The 18,520-nt window shown below is 41.8% G+C and overlaps 1 protein-coding gene across 3 annotated transcripts; it reads right to left on the bottom strand.

The window, feature by feature from the left end:
• Nucleotides 1–406: 406 nt before the first annotated feature.
• On the bottom strand, nt 407–15,563 carry LOC139392289 (CMP-N-acetylneuraminate-beta-galactosamide-alpha-2,3-sialyltransferase 1-like). 3 transcript variants are annotated; one of them, XM_071140168.1, is made up of 7 exons: nt 14,841–15,563; nt 12,474–12,710; nt 12,107–12,303; nt 10,094–10,273; nt 3,636–3,681; nt 3,298–3,417; nt 407–2,140 (listed from the first exon to the last, which is right to left on the bottom strand). In XM_071140168.1, the coding sequence occupies exons 1-7, from the start codon at nt 15,129–15,131 to the stop codon at nt 1,967–1,969; spliced, it is 1,245 nt and encodes a 414-aa protein (XP_070996269.1). In that variant the 5' UTR covers nt 15,132–15,563; the 3' UTR covers nt 407–1,966. The 3 variants fall into 3 exon arrangements, with proteins under 3 accessions (XP_070996269.1, XP_070996270.1, XP_070996273.1); XM_071140169.1 differs by lacking the exon at nt 12,474–12,710 and having other exon boundaries at nt 408–2,140; XM_071140172.1 differs by lacking the exons at nt 407–2,140; nt 3,298–3,417; nt 3,636–3,681; nt 10,094–10,273 and adding an exon at nt 10,703–11,116.
• Nucleotides 15,564–18,520: the final 2,957 nt, after the last annotated feature.

Below are 18,520 nucleotides of genomic sequence, written 5' to 3'. Positions count from 1 at the left end.
GACATTTCTTTGCCATATTTTTCAAAGTTTTACTTTATTGCCCTATTGCAAACAGTGTTTTGGAATATTTGTATTCTGTACAGGCTTCCTTCTTTTCACTTTGTCATTTAGTTTAGAATTGTGGAGTAACTACAATGTTGCTGATCCATCCTCAGTTTTCTCCAATCACAGCCATTTAATGCTGCAACTGGTTTAAAAATCACCATTGTCCTCATGGGGAAATCCTTGAGCGGTTTCGTTCCTCTCCAGCAACTGAGTTAGGAAGGACAACTATATCTTTGTAGTGACTGGGTGTATTGATACACCATCCAAAGTGTAGTTAATAACTTTACTATGCTCAAAGGTATATTCCATAGCTGCTTTTTTTTACCCATCTACCAATAGGTGCCCTTCTTCGCAAGGCGTTGGAAAACCTCCCTGGTCTTTGTCGTTGAATCGGTGCTTGAAATTCACTGCTTGACTGAGGGACCTTACAGATAACTGTGTGTGGGGTACAGAAAGGAGTCATTCAGAAATAGATTAACACCATTATTGCACACAGAGTGAGTTCATGCAACTTACTGGACTTGCTAAGCACATATTTACTCCTGAGCTTATTTAGGCATGCGATAAAGGAGTGAATCAGCTTTTCGTTTTTAGAAATTAGTTCAAATTAATAACAATTCCACTTTGACATGTGGCTTTGTGTGTAGATCAGTGATACATCTCAATGTTATCCATTTTAAATTCAGGCTGCAGTAACGAAATGTGGAAAAAGTCAAGGGTGAATAGTTTCTGAAGGCACTGTACATGTGTATCACTGGATTTAAGACCATTTAAAAGCACAACAAAGTTCAAATGGGAATACAATGTCATATGTTATTTATACAATAACTTAATGTGTTATCACTGTGCTCCATCTAACAGCACAACCAAATGGCAGATTGCAGTTGAGAATACGTGACATTAAAATGACATGATGCAAGTGATCAATGCTGTTTATTGTAGAAATTGTGAAGCGGTCGACAAACCTGTGATCTTGAACGTGCACTCTTTTTTTACAAATAAATATACACAAAAATAAATATATACATTTTTATATATACTGGGTTTATGACAGACACTTCAAAACCTTGTTTTTGTTACTTTTTGCCATTTATGAATGTGCTATTCAATGCGCTTTGGTAGTAAAGGCCAAAATTAATAATTTATCCAAAAAAAAATGTATACCTAAAGGAGTTCTAAAATTCAAAATCAAATAGCTAATGGATTCATAGTATGACCATCTAAAACAATTCCATATGTCAGCTTAGCGCAACCCCCCCCTCCCCCCCATACATTATTAACTTTTAAATTAACCAAAAGACTCAAACCATTTGCCTATATGTATTGTCTATTTTTAGTTGAATCCTGGGTTGAATTCAAATAGCTGTTGATGACGGTCGCAAATGCTATATAGGCCTAAATAGCATCATTGATGGTATCCGATTGATGAAGTATGGTTACGTTTCCTTTGCATTGTTAAACCTACAGTAAGTACATTTATCCACAATGAAGTAGCTATCAGCAAAGTCAGAGCTACTCAGGGGGAAAAAAGTACAAGTGTTAGTTCACAACCAACACTTTACTTTTTGTGTGTGTGTGTGTGGGGGGGGGGGGGGGGGGGGGTCTGATAGTGGATATAACATTAAAGATCTGACATTGTTACAAAAAGGTACAAATGTAACATTTTATATAAATTGTGTCTTAAAAATAGGTTACCATGACATAATCCTGGTTGAAATTTCACCCTCAAAACAATTGTTTACATTGATGACTTTTTGCAAATCCAAGACATTTTACACATGCATTCCACATCACGATACAGTGACAAATTACGTTGAAACAATGTTATTTCAACCAGTTTATCCCCAGTGGGTAATCCCTGAGTCAACAGGATTTAGGCTGATGAGGCTTGATGATCTCAGGCCAATGACATCTCCAGATATCAGAAGCCTCTGAAAATATCAATTTTGTGTTTATCAGCCAGAAGCAGGGTGACGTTGTTCTCATGGTCCCCATCATGCACCCCGGTTTTGCGGAATTCGCCTCCGTGGTAATTATTGTCCCAGTAGTGGTGCCAGTTCCCATACCGGTCCGCTCCGAACCCATACACACTCACCTAAATGATACAATACACCATTATGCAGAGATACTCATCCACCCTGGATTTGGCCATCAGTGTGCCACCCCCCCTCCCCCAAACTTGTTTGGTGCACAATGCCACTGACTACCATATGACTTATAGTCATATACATATGTGCTTTGACCCAGATAATACCATGTGCTACAGAACTGATGAGGTGGAATGTTGCTGTACTGATTGATGCGTTTATATGGTGTTCTGGTACTCTGACACATATTAGATCGACAAAATTAAATGAATCTAATTGTGGATTTTTTTTATTTTTCTTGAAACGTACAAAACATAGTGCATTGCCCTTATCAATAGGCCTAACTCTAGATGTCAGTATACAGTTACTAGAAAGTCTGCGCTTCTAACATTGACTCAGTCAAGCACTATGTAACAACTCCAGGACATTGGCAGTGTGACTCGTTCAAAGACGGTTGCCCCTACCTCTGCATCACTTGGGTAAACTGTATAGATTCCTGTTTTTCTACATTCAAAAGACGAATATATAAAAAGGCTGTTGACAACCAAGGCAACCATGGGTGCATTTTTATTAAACATAGCAGTTAACCTATTTCCTGAAGTCTTAAAATTAAATGTTTCATGTAAGTATATTTTCAATTTTTACTTCAAATAGATTACACTTTTTTTTTATTCATGTATTAAATAATATGAAATAAATGTCATTAAAATATACATATATTTATACCTGGAGGAACATGTATCAACTTTGAAACATGTTTCTCTTTCTTTGGGCTAATGGCTTCTGCCTAGGACATTGTAATTGCCTGCAATTCACACCTTCAGTGTAGATGGAGATAATTAGCATAACACTCGGTGGTCTGCCCGTCTTTCCAGCCCAAAATGTATTTGTAGAGCAGCGTTGCTGCTTGAGCCAAGTGGTGGGTAGCTAATGCAGTGCTGCACAGCGTATGGCCATTTCACCAACGCAGGCGGTGACTTCAATTCCATCGACAGTAATTAAAAATAAAAACAATTTGGGACACTTTTTACGGCTTTAAACTCTAAGACCTCAGCACAAACTCAACGCGAACCCAGCTCATGCTTTGCAGTCACGCTCATGGTGTAGAGAACCTTGTCAGACAGCCAAATGGAAGTGTAAAGCTTGTGAAGGTGGGTGGACTCACCTTATCGCAGATGTGCATGGCAAACAATAGGCTGAGGAAGCCAGTGGAGGGATAGTGGCCATGATTCTCCAGCCATGTGTCATAGACATATTTAAAGAAGGCTGGGTTGTATATCAACACCTGCAAAAAAAAAAAACACAAAAAAAACTTTGACCATGTGAGAAGTTGAAATCATTAAATTGGAATGTTTTTCAACCAACCAATCACTCTTCAAAATCTGCATTCTTTTGTCTCCAGGTAAGGTAAACTAAAGCAGATCGACCCATACATAGGGCTTTGGTCAAAAGTAATGCTCCACTATAGGGTGCTATTACAGACAGAACCAAAGGTTCACTCACCTTGTTCTTGTTTGCCTTAATCCTGGACCGGACCGGAACGTATGTTCTACGGGAAGCAAAATGCATAATATAAATACTATCACAGATATTATTATAGTATTATCACAGATACACTATATATACAAAAGTAGGTGGACACCCTTTCCAATTAGTGGATTTGGCTATTTCAGTCACATCAATTGCTGACAGGTGTATAAAATTGAAAACACAGCCATGCAATCTCCATATACAAACATTGGCAGTAGAATAGACGTATTGAAGAGCTCCAGTGGCTTTCAACGTGGCCCGGTTATAGGATGCCACAGAGTCAGTTCAGCCACAAAAGCGCAACACGTAAGTAAAAATCGTCCGTCCTCGGTTGCAACACTCATTAGAGTTCCAAACGGCCTCTGGAAGCAACATCAGCACAAGAACTGTTCGTCGGGAGCTTCATGAAATGAGTTTCTATGGCCGAGCAGCCACACAAGCCTAAGTTGCGCAGCCACACAAGCACTATGCTCAATGCCAACCGTCGGCTGGAGTGGTGTAAAGCTCGCCGCCATTGGACTCGAGCAGTGGAAACGTTCTCTGGAGTGATGAATCATGCATCACCATATGGCAGTTCGACGGACGAATCCAAGTTTGCCTGATGCCAGGACCAACTCCGTATTAAAGCCCATGATTTAGCAATGAGATGTTCGACTAGCAGGTGTTCACATACTCTTGGTAATGCGGTGTAAAAGGGGAGACCAAAGTATCTTTGGTCCTGTCAGTATAAACCGCCATCTTTGATAAAGTTCACCTTATTTCTGACAGAAACAGAGGCGCCACCAACTTTGTTTACTTTGTGGTGGCCCGTCTATCGGCATTGGCTAACAGACTACTGAATTTGAGCTCCTCATGACAAACTAGTAGCCTATACCAGTAATATGTAAGGTTGTCATGTCTGGAAAAGAAACCCAATTTCAGGTTAGAAAATGTTACATTTCATAGTGAATTTGTGACACTGATACGGTTTTGGTTACTGTACCAACAAACAGTTAAACCAAGTAACAGTTTGCAAACACATTGTCACATTATTTATGTTTTTATAGATGATCACAGTGACAGTCCTAACGATGAAGATGACCAGATCCAGATGCAAATAGCAGAGGCTTGTTTCCCATCAAGGTCAAGGGTCATGCATAAGGTCACACACTAACATGATTTAAAACCACACTCTTAAGATGTGCTGGGTGTGAGGTCATATAACCAATGTTGATTTGGGAATGATTTGATTTGCACCACACGTAGGCTAGGCTGTATGAAAATTAAAGCTGCACAGTGTAGATCCAATTATCTAAAATGTAATATACTGAACAAAAATATAAAAACGCAACAACTTCAAAGTCAATTGAATAAATTCATTAAGCCCTAATCTATCAATTTCACATGACTGGGAATACAGATATGCATGTTTGTCACAGATACCTTTACAAAAAGAAAGAAAAAAAGGTAGGGGCATAGATCAGAAAACCAGTGTGACCATTTGCCACATGCAGTGTGAGTTGATCAGGCTGTTGATTGTGGCCTGTGGAATGTTGTTCCACTCCTCTTCAATGGCTGTGCGAAGTTGCTGGATATTGGCATGTCAATACAGCATTCCAAACGTGCTCAATGGGTGACATGTCAGGTGAGTATGCAGGTCATGGAAGAAATGGGACATGTTCAGCTTCCAGGAATTGTGTACAAATCCTTGCGACATAGGGCATGCATTATCATGCTGAAACATGAGGTGATGGCGGCGGATGAGTGGAATGACAATGGGCCTCAGGCTCGCATCACGGTATATCTGTGCATTCAAATTGCCATCGATAAAATTAAATTGTGTTTGTTGTCCATAGCGTATGCATGCACATACCATAATCCCACTGCCACCATGGGGCAATCTGTTCACGTTGACATCAGCATAGCGCTCACCCACACAACACCATACACGTGGTCGAGAGGCCTGTTGGACGTACTGTCAAATTCTCTAAAATGACATTGAGACGGCTTATGGTAGAGTAATTAACTAATTCTGGCAACAGCTCTGATGGAAATTCCTGTAATCAGCATGCCAATTGCACACTTCCTCAAAACATCTATGGCATTGTGTGACAAAACTGCACATTTTAGAGTGGCCTTTAATTGTCCCCAGCACAAGGTTCACCTGTGTAATGATCATGTCATTTACAATCAGCTTTTTGATATGTCACACCTGTCAAGCTGGATGGATTATCTTGGCAAAGGAGAAATGCTCACAAACAGATGTAGGCCTCCTTGCTCGCACACGCTTTTTCAGTTCTGACCACAAATTTTCAATAGGATTGAGATCAGGGTTTTGTGATGGCCACGCCAATACCTTGACTTTTATGTTCTTAAGCCATTTTGCCACAACTTTGGAAATATGCTTGGGGTCATTGTCCATTTGGAAGACCCATTTGCGACCAAGCTTTAACTTCCTGACTGATGTCTTGAGAAGTTGCTTCAATATATCCACATCATTTTCCTTCTCATGATGCCATCTATTTCGTGAAGTGCACCAGTCCCTCCTGCAGCAAAGCACTCCCACAACATGATACTGCCACCCCCGTGCTTCCCGGTTGGGATGGTGTTCTTCAACTTGCAAGCCTCCCCCTTTTTCCTCCAAATATAATGATGGTAATTATGGCCAAACAGTTCTATTTTTGTTTCTTCAGACCAGAGGACATTTCTCCAAAAAGTACCATCTTTGTCCCCATGTGCAGTCGCAAACCATAGTATGGCTTTTTTATGGCGGTTTTGGAGCAGTGGCTACTTTTCTGTGCGGCTTTTTGTCGATATAGGACTCGTTTTACTGTGGATATAGATACTTTTGTACCCGTTTCCTCCAGCATCTTCACAAGGTCCTTTGCTGTTGTTCTGGGATTGATTTGCACTTTTCGCACCAAAGTACGTTCATCTCTAGGAAACAGAACGAGTCTTCTTCCTGAGCGGTATGACAGCTGCGTGGTCCCATGGTGTTTATACCTGCGTACTATTGTTTGTACAGATGAATGTGGTACCTTCAGGCATTTGGAAATTGCTCCCAAGGAACCAGACTTGTGGAGGTCTACAATTTATTTTCTAAAGTCTTGGCTGAATTCTTTTGATTTTCCCATGATGTCAAGCAAAGAGGCACGGAGTTTGAAGGTAGACCTTGAAATACATCCACAGATACACCTCCAATTGACTCAAATGATGTCAATTAGTGTATCAGAAGCTTCTAAAGCCATGACATTTTCTGTAATTTTCCAAGCTGTTGAAGGCACAGTCAACTTAGTGTACGTCAACTTCTGACCCACTGGAATTGTGATACAGTGAATTATGAGTGAAATAATCTGTCTGTAAACAATTGTTGGAAAAATTACTTGTCATGCACAAAGTAGATGTCCTAACCGACTTGCCAAAACTTTAGTTTTTTAACAAGATATTTGTGGAGTGGTTGAAAAATGTGTTTTAATGACTCCAACCTAAATTTATATAAACTTCCGACTTCAACTGTATGTATGTATGTATGTATGTATGTACCCCAATTCCGTGATATCCAAATTGGTAGTTACAGTCTTGTCCCGGCGCTGCAACTCCCGTACGGACTCGAGAGAGGCGAAGGTCGAGAGCCATGCGTCCTCCGAAACACAACCCTGCCAAGCCACACTGCTTCTTGACACACTGCTCACTTAACCCGGTATCCAGCCGCACCAATGTGTCAGAGGAAACACCATACAACTGGCGACCGTGTCAGCGTGCATGCACCTGACCCGCCATGGGAGCAGCTAGAGCCTGATGGGACAAGGACATTATGGCCAGCCAAACCATCCCCTAACAAAGCTGGGCCAATTGTGCGTCGCCTCATGTGTTTCCGGGTGTGGCCGGCTGCAACACAGCCCGCGATTGAACCCGAATCTGTGGTGATGCCTCAAGCACTGCAGTGCCTTAGACCGCTGCGCCACTCGGGAGGCCTTACCCTTAACATTATTAAGCTACCCAGATACTCAGGACTGCTCTGGGACCAGAAATTAGCCCTGGCTTTTCTAACACACCGGCCCATTCTTTCCCCTTGAGGCCCCCACACTGGCTTAGTTCTTCCTTGAGGCCCCCATTATTAGCAAGACCGTAATCATGTTGCACACAAAATCCAAGTTAGACAGGCCAAATTGGCTAAAAATGGACCAACCCATCTGGCATTTACCCCAAATGCCAGATACTCAAGGTGCCAGTAAAGACACAGGAGAGGAGTGGGGGTTTTAAGACTTAAAAGCCGGACCTAAATAGTTTGCAGAAACTCTCGCTCTGGTTCTCTAGTATGGGAAGACTGAAACCTCTTTGTTCCAGTCTCTTTTCCACCAAAACGTTTACATCAATAAAATGAGAACATTATTCCTGACATCCAAATGCTAAGAATGGTCGATGGGGATCTAAAGAATAATTATGTCATATTGTTTGTTATTTTGTGATGTCATTAAGGATGGTATAACAAAGTAACTGTCACTCTGAAAGTGTAGGTATTCTGTATCAACTTTACATCTAAATATTGTATAAAATATATTAAATATGAGAATACTTTTGTGATGATAGACCTTCTAAATTAGATAGTTTTTCATATAAACTTGTGCCCAGTCAGTAACCATGCCCAAGTGAGCACAGACATTGTGTTGGCGCGATGGAATGTCCCCTTTTTACCAGAGGATAAAAGCCTTGGTAGTGAAATTTACATTAGACCAAGCAGACGGACGGTGTAAGCCGGACGTCATGAATGGTTAAAACTACAACACCAGAAAGAGTGGAGCGGTGGCTACACGGCTGAAAATGGTGAGACCAGTACATTGTCGGGTTAATACTGGCGTGTAGTGTACGGGAGCTGAACCCTGAATATTCAATCATTGAGACCACTACGAAACCAAAAGACGTGAGACCGTGGTCTACACGTAGAAATGGTTAGAAACTCTGAAGCTCTCAACCTCGACAAGAGTGAAGATGATAAAGACTAGACCAGAACATTCACAGTCTGCAGCTGTGCATGCAAAAGTGGTCCTAGAACTTTGACTAAAAGACACGAGGTGGGAAGGAAGAATCCCTCTCAGACAACTGTTGGTACATCTGAAATATCTATTCTAACAAACACTTTCCTACCAGAGCAGCTCTACAACTAAGGACATTGTGACCTCTGGTGGACAACCAGAGCCTTACATCGATCCACGGATCTACGGATCGATTGAAGAAAGACATCTACGCATAAATATATACATTTATATAATGCATTTCCTATCAGAATGAGCGGTGGTTCATGTGCAAAGTATTACTATTCCTTTGAGCGTAGGTTCCAAACGTAACAATGATAAGTTGAATTTATGTCTCTCCCTTTCCCTTTCTATTGACCCCTCCCTTTTTTAACCAAGCAGTGATGCTTTTGTTTGTCCACCTGTTTTCATTGTCTAATCAATAATCTATTTTTGTATTTTTTATTTATCCGTTAATTTTACCAGGTAAGTTGACTGAGAACACGTTCTCATTTACAGCAATGACCTGGGGAATAGTTACAGGGGAGAGGAGGGGGATGAATGAGCCAATTGTAAACTGGGGATTATTAGGTGACCCTGATGGTTTGAGGGCCAGATTGGGGATTTAGCCAGGACACCGGGGTTGACACCGGGGTTGACACCCCTACTCTTACGATAAGTGCGATGGGATCTTTAATAACCTCAGAAAGTCAGGACACCCATTTAACGTCCCATCCGAAAGACCGCACCCTGCACAGGGCCCTTCACAGGGCATTGCCCTGGGGCATTGGGATATTTTTTAGACCAGAGTGCCTCCTATTGGCCCTCCAACACCAATTCCAGCAGCATCTGGTCTCCCATCCAGGGACTGACCAGGACCAACCCTGCTTAGCTTCAGAAGCAAGCCAGCAGTGGTATGCAGGGTGGTATGTATGTATTCTGTTTAATTATTTAGTTAGTTAGAAAATAAATAATTAAGCCAATTTGTGTATTGCTGATTCATCAATAAAGTTAGGGTTGTTGCAGATAGCAAAGAGTATGTGATGTTCAGAATGAGACTGCTATTAGGTAATGATTAATAATTGACTGCTAATAATTGACTGTTTAGAGTTTAATTCGTTAAACAACTTTTCGCATGGTTCCCCATATTCCATATTCCTCAATTAGTTAATTGTAACATGATTAATTTAGTCGAGTAACAATTAAAAACAGTTGATAAAATAAATAACAGTCATCAGATTAATGATAGTCATGTCACAACAGAAAGTTTACACAGCTTGAAGGATAAATGATTCCGGACCTCAGTGATGAGAACGTTGTTTATACTTTCATCTTTGCAGACAATTCCACAGGCGTCAACTACAGTTTCTATTGAAGGTTTGCTAAGGTGCACTTACATACTTTATGTGAACGTGCAGAGCATATTTATTGATCACTCACTCTTTGATGGAGCCGGTGGTCAAGGCACTGGTGATCCATTGCAGGTCCAGAGTCTTGAAGGGGATGAGCAGAAGAATGGTGGTGTTCTCCAGATCTATAGCGCTCTCTGGGTACATGACGTGATGCGTAGTCCGGCTCCCAACATCCTCCTCAAAGCCAGAGGTAGGAGCCATGTTCATTCTGCAGGAGCAGGGTTACGGTTAAGGTAGTATATTCTGCAATATAACATATGGAGCAGAACACTGATGGTTGTTGTCCAGATCTATGGTGCTCTCTGGGTACATGATGTGATGCGTAGTCCAGCTCCCAACATCCTCCTCAAAGCCAGAGGTAGGAGCCATGTTCATTATGCAGGGTTACGGTTAAGGTAGTATCTTCTGCAATAGAACATATAAATTAATCTACTTCCACATACTAATCAACATAGCTGTTTTGAGGGTGGGATGCCTGGAGGTAAAAAAAAAAACTTGAATTTGCATCTAAATTAAATGTAGTTCATTTGGAATGTGAACATGGTGATGAATCATGTGGCAGTCTGTGGCATTCCTGCTTCTCCACATGATCATACAGTTCCAGTAACAGTGAGTGCATTGAGGGGAAAGCTGTGATTCTGCCTGTTCAATTAATCTAGTTAGTTCTGCAGAGAGGATCTCTCTCTCTCCCTCTCTGTGTGTTTGTGTGTTAAGTGAGTGTGGGATGAGCAGTATAATCAATTTCAGCCAAGGACTTTCCTCCTCATGTCCACATTGATAATTGGTCTGGTTCCTCATTGAAAAACCGTGCAGAAATCAAATCTAAAGCTGGACTTACATGTTGACTGCATGAACTTTACAAAAACCATGTGATCAAAGGTCATGCAGTTAATAAATAAGTTGCTTTCAAGTCACTTCTCACCAACTGCACCATGCAGCCATTACCTGAATTGTGGGATGCACCATTTGTCAACCAATCATTAGGGTTCTTTTGCTTAACCCATACGAACTTGACCAAAAGTGACAAACAGGAACCAACTTTGCCGCAATTCTACATGGGGTACAAATGAAAGTGATGAGACCAATTAATTGTAGCCTATACATGTTATGTTTTGTTTGATATGGGGGTAAAGGAACCTCACTGCTCGAACAAACCCAATCATATTTGAATGTATTGGCCAGTCCCTCCAGGATTCCGTGATATCAAAATGTTTAGCAAAATCAACAATTCCTTGCTAATTTTACCATTCACTGCACTATTTCAGCAAAAAAACGGTCATCGCATAAAACTGACCCATCACTGTAATACAAAGAGAGCTCATAATTGACCAATCATTGCACATTTATCGCATGTGGTTCCATCAAGCCACACGTAAACAAACTTTTTCCCCTCATCAGCGCCTTTCCGCAACAAGTTTGCCAATATCGTTGCACATTGCTATGCAAAATTGCAGAATTGCCTCTGCAAAATCAAGCATTTTTTCCTGCAAATATCACAAAAAATCCCAGCGAAATCTTGGAGGGAATGGTTGGAAGTTGGTAAATAAACTGAAAAGGTTCATACCCCCACCTATGTGCTGGAGTGTGTCTAGTCTCACCACGTTTAAAACCAAGGGCTATTAACTGCCACCTGCAGGTAGCCTTTCCTGTAGTCAATGACCAAAAGCGCACTCTTTGTCCTCATGGGTGGAATGTTAATTAATAAGGATTTCAGAAAATCCGGTGTTTCTATGGCAAACAGTTTTGTAATATTTCAGTCTTCTGTGATGTATATAAAGTGGAATATTTGTATGCAAACTCAATTTCAAATTTAAACTACATTTAAAATGGTACAGGTGTCTTTTATAAGTTCATAACGATGTGTGTGAGGTATATACTTTTGTTTCAAAATAGATTTATTTAAGACTACCAAAAATCACTGTGGCCCTAATTTAGCCCACTGCAATAAAAGGTTTTAAAGGAACGTTTTCTCAGGAGTACATTTCATTAGCTGCTGACCTGCTGACCCCTTCTCAAACAAAAAACAAGCTTGCCCAGTCACCTGATGATAACATCACTGGAGTCGATGAGGGGTCCGTAGCGGGAGCCCTTGAGGTTCCCAGAATTCCCCACCACAGCACAGGTCCTACAGCGCTCAGGCCCCGCGTCCTTGTAGAGTTTATCATTATCAGGGATGACCTGGAACAACTTCTCCACCACCTCGCTGAAGTTGGCCGGGTCCTTATGATCCTGCAAGCGCTGGAGAGAGACGGAAACCGTCAATCCTTTAGCTGTGTCTTCAACCACTCTGGACAGCAGAGACAGAAGAGGTAGACACACAGCATAGACAGCCCAGCTACCACAATGTTCTGAGAACCATATGTTGCTTGGTGAGAGCATGGTTGTCCTATGGTTATTTTGCATACAACCTTCCCATAACGTTTCCTCACTGGGTTCGCGCCCAGGCTCTGTCGTAACCGGCCGCGACCGGGAGGGCGTGGGGCGACGCACAATTGGCCTAGCGTCGTCCGGGTTAGGGAGGGATTGGTCGGTAGGGATCTCCTTGTCTCATCGCGCACCAGCGACTCCTGTGGCGGGCCGGGTTTCCAGGTGGACGGTGTAGCCTCCGACACATTGGTGCAGCTGGCTTCCGGGTTGGATTTGCGCTGTGCTAAGAAGCAGTACGGCTGGTTGGGTTGTGTATCGGAGGACGCATGACATTCAACTTTCGTCTCTCCCGAGCCCGTACGGGAGTTGTAGCAATGAGACAAGATAGTAGCTACTACAACAATTGGATACCGCGGAATTGGGGAGAAAAAAAAAAGGGGTAAAATTAAAAACAAAACATAACGTTTCCTCATGGTTCTATTTAAACTCATGTTCTCAGATTGATCAGAAAACGTTAAGAAACAGCGTTTTTCTGTGGGAATTCCAGGATTTCAGCGTAATGTTTTCTGCAGATTTCCTCATCATTCTATTTAAGGTCATGTTCAAGAAAACTCAAAAACCACAAAACATTAGTTCAAAGAATGTTCTAAGAATGTTACTTAAAAACATATACATTCTATTCTCAGCATCATAAAATAATCCTATTAAAGAGATACTTTGTGATTTTGGTAATGAGGCCCTGTATCTACTTCCCCAGAGTCAGATGAACTCATGGATACCATTTTTACATCTGCGTAGAATAGGGCAATAACTAGCGCAATGACTGGAAATCTGCTAGCAGATACCCATAGACTTCCAGCCATTGAGCCAAAACTACCTCTGTTGCTCTTATCCAGAGCAACTTACAAGTGCCTTGCTCAATAGCACATCAGATTTTTCACCTAGTTGGCTCTGGGATTTGGCCCAACAATTTTTGTTGTTGAATTTTACCCCTTTTTCTCCCCAATTTCGTGGGGAGAAATTGTTAGTAGTTACTATCTTGTCTCATCGCTACAACTCCCGTACGGGCTCGGTAGAGACGAAGGTCGAAAGCCATGCGTCCTCCGAAACACAACCCAACCAAGCCGCACTGCTTCTTAACACAGCGCGCATCCATCCCGGAAGCCAGCCACACCAATGTGTCGGAGGAAACACCGTGCACCTGGCGACCTGGTTGGTGTGCACTGCTCCCGGCCACAGGAGTCGCTAGTGCGCGATGAGACAAGGATATCCCTACCGGCCAAACCCTCCCTAACCCGGACGTCGCTAGGCCAATTGTGCGTCGCCCCACGGACCTCCCGGTCGCGGCCGGCTGCGACAGAGCCTGGGCACGAACCCAGAGTCTCTGGTGGCACAGCTAGCACTGTGATGCAGTGCCCTAGACCACTGCGCTACCCGGAAAGCCCCTGGCCCAACACTCTTAACTGCTTGGCTACAGGACGCAGACACATACAAACAGTATCTACTGCTTCATCTGACTCTGGGGAAGTAGGTAAAGGGCTTCATTGCCGAAATCCCGAGGTATCCCTTAAAGTATGTTCAGTTGTGTTGGCCATGCCCACTAATTGGATCTTAATGAGTGCTTGTTTCCTTTGAAATAGAGTCTGTTTGAATAGACTAAAATGACCAGCTTTTATGGAGCAGTGGATTCATTCAATGGATAGACAGCAGAAGATCGTAGGTTTGAATCTGGGGCAATGCAACAATAAAAAAAGTTCACATATTTAATGCCTAAGCAAATTAATTTCAACTAACCTATAACTATCAATATGGTGACAGATTAGGTTCAAAAATAGAATGTCTCTGAAAGACTGAGCAAAAGGGAGTGGAAGTTTTTTTCCCTCTGTTTATTGAATCTAGACATTTCTAGCAGTGTTGAATGGTATTCATTCAGTTCTTTCTGGTGCAGTTTTAGCCACCTCATAATAAAGCATAGCTGACTAGCAGATGGCATTGTTAAGAAAACAAAGTTAATTGCGTTGGTACGTGCATATCATTAATAACGTAGTCATGGACACATTGTTTTCTTCCTTGTCCTGATTATCATTAGGATGGGTTGCCTGATGTGACTGAACCAAACTCACCTCTGATTACTCACCTGTAAGTCTCAGAACATCTCATCTGCCATCACATGTACATGTCAGTCAGCAGACTGTCCCTACAGGTCAGAGGGTGGACTAACCCAAACTCTAACCCTTGCTTTATGTCCTCATCCCGGTTCAACTAACCCTTGCCTTAACCCTAAACCTAACCCTTGATTCATGTCCACAACCCAGTTCAACCCTAACCCTAGCTTCAAGTCCACAACCCAGTTCAATCCTAACCCTAGTACATGCTCAATCCTAACCCTTGCAGTGGTAACATCTCACCTGCCACCAGCGGTATGTGTCGTTAGTCAGCAGGCTGTTCCTCCTAGACAGCAGAGGGTGGACTGACAGGTTGAACCGCTCAGTGAACCAGGGGTCGTCCTCCAGCTCTGTCATACACTGTCGACAGCCACACTGGCCATTAGAGAAGAAGATGTCCGACTTGCGTATGGCATATTTGAAGAAGTACAGAGAGGGATCTCTCAACGTGAAACCGAAGAGGAACATGGTGAAAGTTACAATAAAGGCTAACACAGTAAATGCCCTGAAGTTCTTCTGCATCGATAGATACATGGTGTAGTGGTAGACAAAAATGAAATTCTCAGGGAAGCGGAGGTAAGGGAAAAACAGAGAAGCCCCTTATTGAAAATTCAGATTTCCAAGGGATGTCTGAGAATAATTCCTCCCCTGGAGATTTCTTGGCTATAACAGGATGAACACTGGGTTCCTCTGATGAACAGAAACAGGCCGTGTCTTCATCACAATTACAGGCTCCACTTCAAGCCGTTGGAAAACAACATCTCAGTAAAAATGTGACCAGAATACTAGCTTCTTATATTTTGTAGGGAAAGCCTTGGCCTTCTATAGAAAATGTTTTGGTCAGACAAAAAAAATCACTCCATTGAAATCCATAGATGAGGAATCCTTGTACATGTCCATTATTCGTCTGCTGACCAATAGTATGGTAATTCCACTGTGGTACACAATCCAGGATGGTCCTGTCAACTTAACAATGGCCAGATAACTAAATCTATCTGCTCTTCTGCTGTTGACAGCGTGAGATCAGTGACAGGTGCGTCTAGCATTCACTGCCTGTACAGTCAATCATCCACCTAGAAGGAAAACGAGACATTTAAAACAAATACAAACTGCTGGGTAAATTAACAATCATATATGTGCTAAAACAAAAAAGGCCCTTCAACAGCATTCAACTTTAAGTATTCCCAGAACCAACTCTAGCTTTGTACTAAAAAACAGAAGCAGGAAGACCTCCTGGGATCTACTTCCACATAAAAGGACAGAGCTCCACTATGCAGCAGGCTGGGTTTACTGTTAACATGTCACAGAATTGTTCACATTCAGCCAAGGCAAGTCTATAGCCACATTCCACACAGAAATCTCTCTGCAAAATTTAGGCAGAGTTGATCAAATAAGGGGTTAGCAGAAAAACATACTAACTTCCCATTTTTGATCATTACAAATCTGTGTCATGCCAATTTAGTGCAGATCTCCAATACAAAGGGACACAGACCAGAGGCTGGGGGGTGTTTAAATATTTTATTTTTAATATTATTTTATTTTTAAAACTAGGAATCTACCAGGAAACCCTGCAGGGAGACAGAGGAGCAGGGGTTGTGAAGGGTGTCTGGGAGAAATGAAGAAGATAATGGAATGGAGGAATGTCTGAGGCTGTGTGGGAGGGATCGTAATCGTTCTGTGGACGGGTTAATCTGAGAAAAACATCACCCTCTCATAATCACATCTGAACTGTCGGCCGTGGCACATATCCACATCACCTGTAAGGTGTAAACGGTGGGCCTATCGTGCTACTGCTACTCGGAGTTATAAGTTGACAATTTGACAGGTGTGTGTGTGTTTGAGTGAGAGAGAAAGTGTGTGGTGTGTGTGTGTGTGTGGTGGGGTTAATGCACACTAATGTAAGAGGTGGTGTATTAAACTCAGGGAGCCCTTGGAGACATAAGGCCAAGTACTGTAGATGACAGACTGAACTGGCTGTATGGTACAACAGGGGAAGGGAGGGGGGGGGGGGGGGTTGCAAGTGAAGAAAATAAAGAAATAAGGGAGAGCGAGCGAGCAGGAGAGAGAGGGAGGAAAAGTATGACGGCTGAGGAGTTACAGGTTCTTTTCTAATCTCAGGTTTATACAAGTCATCAACTTTACAAGATAGTGCAACAGATAAGTTGTGTTCCGAGAGATTGCTTATTCCTTTCCTGCTTCCTGTGAGCAAGTTCATCTCTCAAACTTCTGCAGAGTTGAGTTCTTGACTCACATTTTGATTTGTATTACTTGTTTGACAGCACATCTGTACTGTAAAGGACATTCTAGCTAGAAAAATAACCCCAATATAAAGCTATTACACACTATGTAGTGAGTTTCCTCACCTCAAAGAAATTACAATCAGATTTATGGGATTCTATTACACAGTCATTTACAAGACTGATCAGGTAATTTTTACATTGAGTCAACATTCCAGTGCTTTCTGCTTGATAGCACATTCTAATTGTGTCAGTTTGAGGAATAGTAAGCATTTCCCAAAGTTAAAGCTTTTAGACCTAAAAATATGGCAGACTTCCAACAAGCCATCTAGGCTTTTTTCCCCAGTTGTGGAAAAAGTACCCAAAGGTCATACTTGAATAAAAGTAAAGATACCTTAATAGAAAATGACTCAAGTAAAAGTGAAAGACACCCAGTAAAATACTACTTGAGTTAAAGTATTTGGTTTTACATTTACTTAAGTATATTAACATTTACTTTTGATACTTAAAATTAAGTGCCAAAAGTATAAATGATTTAAAATTCCTTATATTATGCAAACCAGGCTTCACCATTTTGTTGTTTTTCAGCCAGGGGCACACTCCAACATAATTTACAAACAAAGCATATGTGTTTAGTGAGTCCGCCAGATCAGAGGCAGTAGGGAAGACCAGGGATGTGAGAATTTGACAATTTTCCTGTCCTGCAAAGCATTCAAAATGTAAGGAGTACTTTTGGTTGTCAGGGAAAATGTATGGAGTAGAAAGTACATTATTTTTCCTTCAGGAATGTAGTGAAGAAAAAGTTGTACAAATATAAATAGTAAAGTACAGATATCAACAACAAAAAAATGCAAATGTGGAAGCACTACTATGGGCCCTGGTCAAAATTAGTGGACTATAATGGAGACGCACTCAGCCTTGGACACAAGATAACATGGATGTTTCCGATTTATTTTTGGGAGCGGACTAGAGAACACTTCTCATTTTAGAGAGCGGTAGTAAACAGTTATCATACTGGTTAAAAATATACGTTATTCTCATCAGACTGGCGTTAACCGTCAATGTACACCGTTTTTTTTTTACTTTAACCAGAATTAAACCACAGGTCAACATAATGTCACGGGTTAGAGCAATTCATGTTGAATTTACATTTGTTCGCAACTCAAAATTAGTAGTTAATTTGAAGTGTCATGAGGTTCTTGCCCAGAAAGGGGGAGTATGCTCGGTGTTGGCAAAACTTGGCTGGTGGAAGGTAGAACCACCATGTGCCACATGAGCGCTCCTTTCGTAAATGTTGTTGTGAACTACGCTTGACTTTTTACACCCCAAGCTCTGACACACACACACACTCACATACATACTGAGATAAGTGGTTGTCCCGCCGAACTATTGTAACGAATCTGTAAGGCCACCGAAACTCGCACGTAGTTTGTTGACTAGCGTTAACAGTCTAGGACACTGATTTCCCATGAAATAATCTAGTTGTATTTTTTACCCGCCCGCACAAATCCCCTTCCCAAAAACTCTCCCTCAGCATGCCCCAGCATCCGCACATGCAGCAACTAAATTGTACAATATTGTGATAGGGTGAGAGACTTTCTAATGTGTTACGCTAACTGTAAATCGCTCTCGTCTGCTAAATGACTAAAATGTAGAAAATTGTGCTCCATACAAATACAAACCTGT

The sequence above is a fragment of the Oncorhynchus clarkii genome, chromosome 32 (assembly GCF_045791955.1).
Source record: "Oncorhynchus clarkii lewisi isolate Uvic-CL-2024 chromosome 32, UVic_Ocla_1.0, whole genome shotgun sequence".
NCBI classification, from domain to species: Eukaryota; Metazoa; Chordata; class Actinopteri; order Salmoniformes; family Salmonidae; genus Oncorhynchus; species Oncorhynchus clarkii.
Note: the sequence above shows the minus strand (reverse complement) of the source record. Positions and strands in the feature narration are given on the sequence as shown.

What these genes read in the sequence shown, in the direction of transcription:
- LOC139392289 (XM_071140168.1), bottom strand. Translation starts at nt 15,131, where the DNA reads ATGTATCTATCGATGCAGAAGAACTTCAGGGCATTTACTGTGTTAGCC. An exon ending in TGAGGAAACGTTATGGGAAG is followed by an intron (nt 12,304 to 12,473) that starts GTTGTATGCAAA and finishes GTCTCTCTCCAG; the next exon opens with CGCTTGCAGGATCATAAGGA. An exon ending in TTAAGGCAAACAAGAACAAG is followed by an intron (nt 3,418 to 3,635) that starts GTGAGTGAACCT and finishes TTTTTTTTGCAG; the next exon opens with GTGTTGATATACAACCCAGC.